The sequence below is a fragment of the Nesoenas mayeri genome (genome assembly GCF_963082525.1).
Source record: "Nesoenas mayeri genome assembly, chromosome: 32".
NCBI classification, from domain to species: Eukaryota; Metazoa; Chordata; class Aves; order Columbiformes; family Columbidae; genus Nesoenas; species Nesoenas mayeri.
In genome coordinates, this window is record NC_137570.1 from 579,731 (window position 1) to 592,534 (window position 12,804).

At 62.5% G+C, this 12,804-nt stretch overlaps 1 protein-coding gene across 1 annotated transcript in view; it reads right to left on the bottom strand.

The window, feature by feature from the left end:
- Nucleotides 1-2,744: 2,744 nt before the first annotated feature.
- LOC308051163 (sarcoplasmic/endoplasmic reticulum calcium ATPase 1-like) overlaps nucleotides 2,745-12,804 on the bottom strand; it is a gene marked incomplete at its 3' end in the record, with an annotated part of 33,836 nt that continues 23,776 nt past the window's right edge. Inside the window, 6 exon segments of the mRNA XM_080361493.1 lie at nucleotides 2,745-3,500; nucleotides 4,513-4,630; nucleotides 6,521-6,654; nucleotides 8,165-8,250; nucleotides 10,270-10,472; nucleotides 11,704-11,924. Coding sequence (XP_080217619.1) covers nucleotides 2,745-3,500; nucleotides 4,513-4,630; nucleotides 6,521-6,654; nucleotides 8,165-8,250; nucleotides 10,270-10,472; nucleotides 11,704-11,924 — 1,518 coding nt within the window.

Sequence of the window (12,804 nt, forward strand, 5' to 3'; positions counted from 1 at the left end):
GAGGGGGAAGAGTGGTATCAGGGCCATAGAGATGTGGGAAGAGGGGACAGAGTGGTATCGGGGCCATAGAGACGTGGGGAGGGGGACAGAGTGGTATCGGGGCCATAGAGATATAGGAAGAGAGGACATTGAGGTATTCGGACCATAGAGATGGGTGAAGAGGGGACAGAGTGGTATCAGGACCATAGAGATGTGGGGAGGGGGACAGAGTGGTACTGGGACCATAGAGATGTGAGAAAAGGGGACAGAGTGGTATCAGGGCCATAGAGATATAGGAAGAGGGGACAGAGCGGTATTGGGACCATAGAGATATAGAGAGAGGGGTCAGAGTGGTATCGGGGCCATAGAGATATAAGAAGAGGGGACAGAGCGGTATCGGGACCATAGAGATGTGGGAAGAGGGGACAGAGTGGCACTGGACCATAGAGATGGGTGAAGAGGGGACAGAGTGGTATCGGGACCATAGAGATGTGGGAAGAGGGGACAGAGTGGTATCGGGGCCATAGAGATGTGGGAAGAGGGGACAGAGTGGTACTGGGACCATAGAGATGTGGGGAGGGGGACAGAGCAGCACAGGCTCCCTAAGGAACCACAGAGCCACGAGAATAGGGGAGAGAGTGGTATCTGTATCACAGAGACATGGGAAGAGGGGACAGAGAGGGCCCCTGGAGGACCATAGAGACGGGGGGAAAGGGGTCAGAGTGGTGCCGGGACCATAGAGTGTGGGGACAGAGGTACCAGAGCAGCATCAGAGCCATAGGAGACCATAGAGATGGTGGGGAGGGAGGACAGAGCAGCACCAGGGCCCTGCCCCATAGACACCACCCCCCCACCCCGGACGCCTGGGTCCCTCCCGGACGCCTGGGTCTCCTCCCGAACTCCTGGGTCCCTCCCGGACGCCTGGGTCCCCTCCCGAACTCCTGGGTCCCCTCTCGAACTCCTGGGTCCCTCCCGGACGCCTGGGTCCCCTCCCGAACTCCTGGGTCCCCCCGGACGCCTGGGTCCACACCAGGGCCCCCTCCCCTCCCCCAACCCGGCCAGGGGGGTCCAAAGTCCGCTCCTGATTGGCCACGTCACCCCCCCCCCCCGCCTCCCCTCCCCCACCCACCTGCGGCCACCGCTCGGGGGCGACTGAGCCCCGAACGTGGGGGGCGGGGGGGTCATGGCAGGGGGGGCGGGGTCACCCCAATGCCCCTCGCCCATCAGGCTCCGCCCCTGCTGTGATTGGCTGATGCATCCATGGCCCCTCCCCCCACTCCACAAAGAACAGGCGGGGGGGGCAGTGGGGGAGGGGCAGGTGGGGGATTTTCCCCCTTTATTGGCAAATAAATAAGCGACGCCGGGGGAGGGGGGCGGGGGGATGGGGGGAGGGGCAGGGGGGGGAGGGGGCCCCCCCAGGGGTGGGGGAGGGGCCCCGCGGTCCACTTCCGCTTCTTTCGGGGGTCCTCGGCGTCCGCTGTGGGGGAGGGGACAGAGGGGGACACGGTGACGTCATCGGTGCCAGGGTCACCCCACCCCCACTCCGCGGATGAGCACGAGTCTGGCCCCTCCCCCCACCTCACCCCCCCCCCCCCACTGGGGGACATGGGGGGGGATGGGGACACATGAGGGGGGATGGGTGCACATGGGGGGATGGGGACATGGGGGGGATGGGGACACATGGGGGATGGGGACATGGGGGATGGGGACACATGGTGGGGATGGGGACACATGGGGGATGGGGACACATGGGGGGATGGGGACACATGGGGGATGGGGACATGTGCGGGGATGGGGACACATGGGGGGGATGGGGACACATGGGGGGTGGGGACACATGGGGGGATGGGGACATGGGAGATGGGGACACATGGGGAGATGGGGACATGGGGGGATGGGGGACACATGGGGGGGATGGGGACACATGGGGGATGGGGACATGTGGGGGGGATGGGGACACATGGGAGGTGGGGACACATGGGGGGATGGGGACACATGGGGGATGGGGACACATGGGGGGGGATGGGGACATGGGGGGATGGGGACACATGGGGGGATGGGGACACATGGGGGGGATGGGGACACATGGGGGGGTGGGGACATGGGGGGATGGGGACACATGGGGGGGATGGGGGACACATGGGGGGATGGGGACACATGGGGGGGATGGGGACATGGGGGGATGGGGACACATGGGGGGGATGGGGACACATGGGGGGGATGGGGACACATGGGGGGATGGGGACACGGGGGGATGGAGACATGGGGGGATGGGGACATGGGGGGTACCTGTGGCCGCAGCCGAGGCCGATGGAGGGGACGGGACGGTGAGGTCACGCTGGGGACAGAATGTACATGAGAGGGGACATGAAGATGATGGGGGGACATGGGGGTGACGGGGGGACATGGCGGGGGTCATGGAGGTGATTGATGGGGGACATGGTGGTGATGGTGGGGACACAGAGGTGATGGAGGGGACATGGGGGGGACATGGAGGGGACATGGAGGTGATGGGGGGGACATGGGGGGGTCATGGAGGGGCACAGAGCGGTATTGGGACCATAGAGATGTGGGAAGAGGGAACAGAGCGGTATTGGGACCATAGAGATGTGGGAAGAGGGGACAGAGTGATATTGGGACCACAGAGGCGGGTGAAGGTGGGGACATGGAGGTGATGGGGGGGACATGGACGTGATGGTGGCGACATGGAGATGATGGTGGGGACATGGTGGGGACATGGGGGTGATGGGGGGGACATGGGGGGGTCATGGAGGTGGACAGAGTGGCATCGGGACCATAGAGACGTGGGGAGGAGGACAGAGTGGGATCAGAACCATAGAGATATAGGAGGAGGGGACAGAGCGGTATCGGGACCATAGAGATGTGAGGAGAGGGAACAGAGTGGTATTGTGGCCACTGTGGCTGGTGTTGGGGACATTGTGGCCACTGTGGCCAGTGTTGGGGACATTGTGGCCACTGTGGCCACTGGGGCCGGTGTTGTGGCCACTGTGGCCAGTGTTGGGGTCATTGTGGCCATTGTGGCCACTGTGGCTGGTGTTGGGGCCATTGTGGCCACTGTGGCGAGTGTTGTGGCCACTGTGGCCACTGGGACTGGTGTTGTGGCCACTGTGGCCACTGGGACTGGTGTTGGGGCCACTGTGGCTAGTGTTGGGGACATTGTGGCCACTGTGGCCACTGTGGCTGGTGTTGTGGCCACTGTGGCCAGTGTTGGGGCCATTGTGGCCACTGTGGCCGGTGTTGGGGCCATTGTGGCCACTGTGGCCACTGTGGCTGGTGTTGGGGCCATTGTGGCCACTGTGGCCACTGTGGCTGGTGTTGGGGCCATTGTGGCCACCGTGGCCGGTGTTGTGGCCACTGTGGCCACCGTGGCCACCGTGCTCACCCTCCAGGTAGTTCCTGGCGATGAACTTGAGCACCTCGTCCAGCAGGATGACGGGGAAGGAGATCTTGAGCACCACCCACCAGTGCGGCAGGTCCAGCGGCGTCAGCTTGAAGATCATCTGCGTGGCCACCGAGACACGTGTCACCGTGGCCACCGGGGCCACCGACCCGCCCAGGGACACCATGGCCACCAACGGCCACCATGGCCACCGACCAACCCATGGCCACCGGGGCCACCGACCCGCCCAGGGACACCAGTGGCCACCGGGGCCACCGACCCACCCATGGCCACCAATGGCCACCAACCCGCCCAGGGACACCAACCAACCCAGGGCAACCAATGGCCACTGACCCACCCAGGACCACCATGGCTACTGGCCGACTCAGGGTCACCACTGGCCACCAACCAACCCAGGGCCACCATGGCCACCAACCCACCCATGGCCACCAATGGCCACCGACCAACCCAGGGCAACCAATGGCCACCAACCAACCCAGGGACACCAATGGCCACCAATGGCCACTGACTGACCCATGGCCACCAGCTCATGGCCACCAACCTCCCCATGGCCACCAATGGCAAGCGCCTGACCAATGGCTACCAACCTCCCCATGGCCACCACCAATGGCCACCAACCTCTCCATGGCCATCACTAATGGCCACCAACCTCCCCAGGGCCACCAATGGCCACTGACCTCCCCATGGCCACCACCAATGGCCACCGACCTCCCAATGGCCACCAACCTCCCTATGGCCACCACCGATGGCCACCGACCTCCCCATGGCCTCCAATGGCCACCAACCTCCCCATGGCCACCGACCACCCCATGGCCACTAGCCCATGGCCACCAACCTCCCCATGGCCACCACCAATGGCCACCAACCTCCCCATGGCCACCAACCTCCCTATGGCCACCACCAATGGCCACCGAGCTCCCCATGGCCACCGAGCTCCCCATGGCCATCACCAATAGCCACCAACCTCCCCATGGCCACCAATAGCCACCGACCTCCCCATGGCCACCAACCTCCCCATGGCCACCACCAATGGCCACCGACCTCCCTATGGCCACCAACCACCCCACGGCCACCAGCCCACGGCCACCGACGGCCACCGGTGCGTCCCTTACGGGCAGCGGGTCGATGTAGAGGATGACGAAGTGCAGCGACATGGAGAGGCAGATGGAGCCCACCAGCCAGATGTTGACCCACGGCGGCATCCGCGCCAGCGACTGGTTCTCCGACAGGCTGCGGACGGACGGACGGACGGACGGCGCGTGGGACACGGGGACGGGGGGACGCGCGGGGAACGGGGGGGGGTGGGGGGGAGATGGTGGTGGAGATGGTGGGAACACGGCGGTGAAGATGGTGGGGATGGGGGCGGTGGGGGCAGTGGGGTCAATAGGTCAATGGGGTCAGTGGGGTGAATGGGGTCGATGGGGTTGATGGGTCAATGGGGTCAATGGGGTCAGTGAGGTCGATGGGTGAGTGGGGTCGATGGGGTCAATGGGGTCAGTGGGGTCAATGGGGTTGATGAGTCAATAGGGTTGATGGGGTCAGTGGGGTCCATGGGGTCAATGGGGTCAATGGGTCAGTGGGGTCAATGGTGTCAATGGGTCACTCAATGGGGTCACTGGTGTCAATGGGTCAATCAGTGGGGTCAATGGGGTCAATGGGTCACTCAGTGGGGTCAATGGTGTCAACGGGTCACTCAATGGAGTCAATGGGTCAATGAACGGGGTCAATGGTGTCAATGGGTCACTCAATGGTGTCAATGGGGTCAATGGGTCACCCAATGGGGTCAATGGTGTCAACGGGTCACTCAATGGTGTCAATGGGTCACTCAATGGGGTCAATGGGGTCAATGGGTCACTCAATGGAGTCAATGGGTCAATGAACAAGATCAATGGTGTCAATGGGTCACTCAATGGGGTCAATGGGGTCAATGGGTCACTCAATGGAGTCAATGGGTCACTCAATGGGGTCAATGGTGTCAATGGGTCACTCAGCGGGGTCAATGGGGTCAATGGTGTCAATGGGTCAGTCAATGGGGTCAATGGGTCAATGGGGTCAGTGGGTCACTCAATGGGGTCAATGGGGTCAGTGGGGTCAGTGGGTCACTCAATGGGGTCAATGGGGTCAATGGTGTCAATGGGTCACTCAATGGGGTCAGTGGGGTCAATGGTGTCAATGGGTCACTCAGTGGGGTCAATGGTGTCAATGGGTCACTCAATGGGGTCAATGGGGTCAATGGTGTCAATGGGTCAGTCAATGGGGTCAATAGGGTCAATGGGTCACTCAATGGGGTCAGTGGGGTCAACGGTGTCAATGGGTCAGTCAATGGGGTCAATGGGTCACTCAGTGGGTCAGTCAATGGGGCCAGCCCACCTGTTGAGCGCGTTGCACATCTCGATGGTGACGAGCACGGACAGCGCCATGGTCACTCAATGGGGTCAGTGGGGTCAATGGGTCACTCAATGGGGTCAGTGGGGTCAATGGGGTCAGTGGGTCAGTCAATGGGGTCAGTGGGATCAGTGGGGTCAATGGGGTCAGTGGGTCAGTCAATGGGGTCAATGGGGTCAATGGGGTCAGTGGGTCAGTCAATGGGTCAGTGGGGCGCCCCATCTGTTGAGCGCGTTGCACATCTCGATGGTGACGAGCACGGACAGCGCCATGGTCACTCAATGGGGTCAGTGGGGTCAATGGGTCACTCAATGGGGTCAGTGGGGTCAATGGTGTCAATGGGTCACTCAGTGGGGTCAGTGGGTCAGTCAATGGGTCAGTGGGGCGCCCCACCTGTTGAGCGCGTTGCACATCTCGATGGTGACGAGCACGGACAGCGCCATGGTCACTCAATGGGGTCAGTGGGGTCAGTGGGTCAGTCAATGGGGTCAGTGGGGTCAATGGTGTCAATGGGTCACTCAGTGGGGTCAGTGGGTCAGTCAATGGGTCAGTGGGGCGCCCCACCTGTTGAGCGCGTTGCACATCTCGATGGTGACGAGCACGGACAGCGCCATGGTCACTCAATGGGGTCAGTGGGGTCAGTGGGTCAGTCAATGGGGTCAGTGGGGTCAATGGTGTCAATGGGTCACTCAGTGGGGTCAGTGGGTCAGTCAATGGGTCAGTGGGGCGCCCCACCTGTTGAGCGCGTTGCACATCTCGATGGTGACGAGCACGGACAGCGCCATGGTCATGGGCACCGGCGACTCGAAGATGTCGCAGTCCAGCCCCTCGAACTCCGCGTTGTGCTCCGTGCACTGCATGAAGTGCGTCTGCGGGGCGGGGGGGTCACCAGGGGGGCGGGGAGGACACCATGGGGGCGATGGGGACACCATGGGGACAATGGGGACACCATGGGGACCTTGGAGTGGCCATGGGGATGATGGGGATGATGGAGACACCATGGGGACCTTGGGGGTGGTGGGGTCACCATGGGGACAATGGGGATGATGGGGACACCAGGGGGGTGGTGGGGTCACCGCAGGGGCTGGGGGGTGGGGGGGTCACCATGGGGACAATGGGGACACCATGGGGACCTTGGGGTCACCATGGGGGTGGTGGGGTCACGATGGGGACCTTGGGGGTGGTGGGGACACCATGGGGATGATGAGGGTGGGGGGGTCACCATGGGGACCTTGGGGTCACCATGGGGGTGATGGGGTCACCTTGGGGACGATGGGGACGCCATGGGGACAAGGGGGACACCATGGGGGTGGTGGGGTCACCGTGGGGACCTTGGGGTGGTGGGGACACCATGGGGACCTTGGGGTGGCCATGGGGTGGTGGGGTCACCGTGGGGACCTTGGGGTAGTGGGGTCACCATGGAGATGATGGGGACACCATGGGGACCTTGGGGACACCTTGGGGTGGTGGGGTCACCATGGGGATGATGGGGACACCATGGGGGTGGTGGGGGTGGTGGGGACACCATGAGGGTGGTGGGGTCACCATGGGGACCTTGGGAGTGTTGGGGACACCGTGGGGATGATGGGGACACCATGGGGACCTGGAGTGGCCATGGGGGTGGGGGTGACACTATGGGGACCTTGGGGGTGGGGGGGTCACCATGGGAGCAAGGGGGACACCGTGGGGGTGGTGGGGGCACCACAGGGATCTTGGGGACACCTTGGGGACCTTGGGGTCACCACGGGGGTGGTGGAGACACCATGGGGATCTTGGGGTTGGGGGGGACACCATGGGGACAATGGGGTCACCATGGGGGTGGTGGGGTCACCGTGGGGACCTTGGGGGTGGTGGGGACACCATGGAGATGATGGGGACACCATGGGGACGATGGGGTCACCATGGGGATGATGGGGACACCATGGGGACCTTGAGGACACCATGGGGGTGGTGGGGTCACCATGGGGATGATGGGGACACCATTGGGACCTTGGGGACACCATGGGGGTGGTGGGGTCACCATGGGGATGATGGGGACACCATGGGGACCTTGGGGACACCATGGGGGTGGTGGGGTCACCATGGGGATGATGGGGACACCATGGGGGACCTTGGGGACACCATGGGGGTGGTGGGGTCACCATGGGGATGACGGGGACACCATTGGGACCTTGGGGACACCATGGGGGTGGTGGGGTCACCATGGGGATGATGGGGACACCATGGGGACCTTGGGGACACCATGGGGGTGGTGGGGTCACCATGGGGATGATGGGGACACCATGGGGACCTTGGGGACACCATGGGGGTGGTGGGGTCACCATGGGGATGATGGGGTCACCATGGGGACGATGGGGCCATGGCGGCCATGTCGCTCACCAGCTGGTGGTAGGAGACGCTGGGCCCGTCCTCGGCGTACAGGAACCACCAGGCGGCCGCCCCCACCGTGGCCGCCCCCACGTACCCTGCGGGACAGATGGACGGACGGACGGACGGACGTCAGTGGGGACACCAGGACATGGGGACATGGGGACATATGGACACCTTGGCCTACCTTAGGCCTACCTTGGGCCTACCCCCAGGCCTACCTCAGGCCTACTTCGGGCCTACTTTGGGCCTACTCCAGGCCCACTTTGGGCCTACCTTGGGCCTACCTCAGCCCTACTTTGGGCCTACCCTGGGCCTACCTCAGGCCCACCCTCAGGCCTACTTCAGGCCCACTTGGGGCCCACTTTGGGCCTACCCCAGGCCTACTTTGGGCCTACCTTGGGCCTACCCCAGGCCTACTTCAGGCCTACTTTGGGCCCACTTTGGGCCTACCCCCAGGCCCACCTGCAGGCCTATGTTGGGCTTACCCCAGGTCCACTTCCAGGCCCACCCTGGGCCTACCCCAGGCCCACTTTGGGCCTACCCTGGGCCTACCTCAGGCCTACCCCCAGGCCTACTTCAGCCCTACTTCGGGCCCACTTCGGCCCTACTTTGGGCCTACCCCAGGCCTACCCCAGGCCCACTTTGGGCCTACCCCAGGCCCACTTCAAGCCCTACTTTGGGCCTACCCCAGGCCCACTGTGGGCCTACTTTGGGCCTACCTTGGGCCCACTTTGGGCTTACTCCAGGCCTACTTTGGGCCCACTTTGGCCCTACTTTGGGCCTACTTCAGGCCTACTTTGGGCCTACTTTGGGCCCACTTCAGCCCTGCTTTGGGCCTACCCCAGGCCTACACCTAGGCCTACCCCAGGCCTAATTCGGGCCTACTTCAGGCCTACTTCGGCCCTACTTTGGGCCTACCCCAGGCCCACTTCAAGCCCACTTTGGGCCTACTTCAGGCCTACCCCAGGCCCACTTTGGGCCTACTTTGGGCCTACCTTGGGCCCACCCCGAGGCCTACCCCAGGCCCACTTGGGGCCTACCCCAGGCCTACTTCAAGTCTATTTCAGGTCTACTTCAGGCCTACCCTCAGGCCCACTTCGGGCCTACCCCAAGACTACTCCTAGGCCTACCCCAGGCCTACTTCAGCCCTACTTCGGGCCTACTTCGGGCCTACTCCAGGCCTACTTCAGGCCCACTTCGGCCCTACTTCAGGCCTACTTTGGGCCTACCCCAGGCCCACTTTGGGCCTACTTTGGGCATACTTTGGGCCTACTTTGGGCCCACCATCAGACCTACTCCCAGGCCCACTTTGGGCTTACTCCAGGCCTACTTTGGGCCCACTTCGGCCCTACTTTGGGCCCACTTTGGGGCCTACCCCAGGCCCACTTCGGGCCTACTTCAGGCCCACTTTGGGCCCACTTTGGGCCTACTTTGGGCCTACCTACCCCAGCCCTACTTCAGGCCTACTTTGGGGCCTACCCCGGGCCCACTTTGGGCCTACTCCAGGCCCACCCTCAGGCCTACCCCAGGTCTACTTCAGCCCTACTTTGGGCCTACCTTGGGCCCACCATCAGACCTACCCCCAGGCCTACTTCGGGCCTACTTCGGGCCTACCTCAGGCCTACTTCAGTCCTACTTCAGGCCCACTTTGGGCCTACTTTGGGCCCACTTCGGCCCTACTTTGGGCCTACCCTGGGCCTACTTCAGGCCTACTTTGGGCCCACTTCGGCCCTACTTTGGGCCTACTTTGGGCCTACCCCAGGCCTACTTTGGGCCTACTTTGGGCCTACTTCAGGCCTACTTCAGGCCTACTTCAGGCCTACTTTGGGCCTACCTTGGGCCCACCATCAGACCTACCCCAGGCCTACTTCAGGCCTACTTTGGGCCTACCTTGGGCCCACCCTCAGACCTACCCCGAGGCCTACTTCAGGCCTACTTCAGGCATACTTTGGGCCCACTTCGGCCCTACTTTGGGCCTACTTTGGGCCTACCCCAGGCCTACTTTGGGCCTACTTTGGGCCTACTTCAGGCCTACTTTGGGCCTACTTTGGGCCCACTTCAGGCCCACTTTGTCCCCCCGTTGTCCCCCCGTTGTCCCCCCGCCGCGGTCTCACCGCCGATGGCGAGGTATCGGAAGAAGAGCCACCCGCTGATGAGCGGCTCCTTGGGGCTGCGCGGGGGCTTGTCCATGATGTCCAGGTCCGGCGGGTTGAAGCCGAGCGCCGTGGCCGGGAGCCCGTCGGTCACCAGGTTCACCCACAGCAGCTGCACCGGGATCAGCGCCTCGGGAAGGCCCAGCGCCGCCGTCAGGAAGATGCTGTCATGGGGGAGGGGTCACAGGTTATGGGGGGGATGGGATGGGTGGGGGATGGGGGATCAGCGCCTCGGGAAGGCCCAGCGCCGCCGTCAGGAAGATGCTATGGGGGGGAGGGGAGGGGTCATGGGGGGGTCATGGGGGGTCATGGGGGGTCATGGTGGGGGATGGGGTGGGGGATGGGATGAGGGTGGGGGATGTGGAATGGGGGAGGGGATGGGGGTGGGGATGGGAAGGAGATGGGGGTGGGGGATGGGGAGGCGTCATGGTGGGGGATGGGGACGGGGGTGGGGGATGGGGAGGGGATGGGGTGGGGGATGGGGGTGGGGGATGGGGGGACCTGGGGGTCTTGGGGGAGGGACAAGAAGGACCCACAGAACGTGGTGGAACTGGGATGTACTGGGATGAACTGGGATGAACTGAACTGGGGGGTCACTGGGATGAACTGGGATGAACTGGGATGGACTGGGATCACTGGGATGAACTGGGATGAACTGAACTGGGGGGTCACTGGGATGAACTGGGATGAACTGAACTGGGGGGTCACTGGGATGAACTGGGATGGACTGGGATCACTGGGATGGACTGGGATGGACTGGGATCAACTGGGATCAACTGGGATGAACTGAACTGGGGGGTCACTGGGATGAACTGGGATGGACTGGGAGGTCACTGGGATGAACTGGGATGAACTGGGAGGTCACTTGGATGAACTGGGATGGACTGGGATGAACTGGGATCACTGGGATCTCACCAGACACCTCCCCCACGTTGGAGGAGATGAGGTAGTGGATGAACTGGGATCAATGCGGGGGTCAATGGGATGAACTGGGATGAACTGGGATGAACTGAACTTTGGGGTCAATGAGATGAACTGGGATGAACTGAGATGAACTGGGATCACTGGGATCTCACCAGACACCTCCCCCACGTTGGAGGAGATGAGGTAGCGGATGAACTGGGGTCAATGGGGGGTCAATGGGATGAACTGGGGTGAACTGGGGTGAACTGGGATGGACTGAACTGGGATCAATGGGATGAACTGGGATGGACTGGGATGGACTGGGATCAATGGGATCTCACCAGACGACCTCTCCCACGTTGGAGGAGATGAGGTAGCGGATGAACTGGGGTCAATGGGGGGTCAATGGGATGGACTGGGATGGACTGGGATGAACTGAACTTTGGGGTCACTGGGATGAACTGGGATGGACTGGGATCACTGGGATCTCACCAGACGACCTCGCCCACGTTGGAGGAGATGAGGTAGCGGATGAACTGCTTCATGTTGTTGTAGATGGCGCGCCCCTCCTCCACGGCCGCCACGATGGTGGAGAAGTTGTCGTCCGCCAGCACCATCTCGGACGCCGTCTTGGCCACGGCGGTGCCGGAGCCCATGGCGATGCCGATCTCCGCCTTCTTCAGCGCCGGCGCGTCGTTCACGCCGTCGCCCGTCTGCGACAGACCCGCGGGACATCCATGGGGGACCCCAGACCCACGGGAGACCCCGAAACCCGCCTCGGATCCATCATGGACCCCAAAACCCATGGGAGATCCATCATGGACCCCAGACCCACGGGAGACCCCAAAACCCACCTCGGATCCACCAGGGACCCCAGACCCACGGGAGACCCCAAAACCCGCCTCGGATCCATCATGGACCCCAAACCCACCTCAGATCTGTGATAGAGCCCAAAACCCACCTCAGATCTGTGATAGACCCCAAAACCCATGTTAGATCCATCACGGACCCCAAACCCATGGGAGATCCATCATGGACCCCAGACCCACGGGAGACCCCAAAACCCGCCTCGGATCCATCATGGACCCCAAAACCCGCCTCAGATCTGTGATAGACCCCAAACCCACCTCAGATCTGTGATAGACCCCAAAACCCGCCTCAGATCTGTGATAGACCCCAAAACCCACCTCAGATCTGTGATAGACCCCAAACCCACCTCAGATCTGTGATAGACCCCAAAACCCATGTTAGATCCATCACGGACCCCAAACCCATGGGAGATCCATCATGGACCCCAGACCCACGGGAGACCCCAAAACCCGCCTCGGATCCATCATGGACCCCAAAACCCGCCTCAGATCTGTGATAGACCCCAAACCCACCTCAGATCTGTGATAGATCCCAAACCCACCTCAGATCTGTGATAGACCCCAAAACCCACCTCAGATCTGTGATAGACCCCAAAACCCACCTCAGATCTGTGATAGACCCCAAACCCACCTCAGATCTGTGATAGACCCCAAAACCCACCTCAGATCTGTGATAGACCCCAAACCCACCTCAGATCTGTGATAGACCCCAAACCCATGGGAG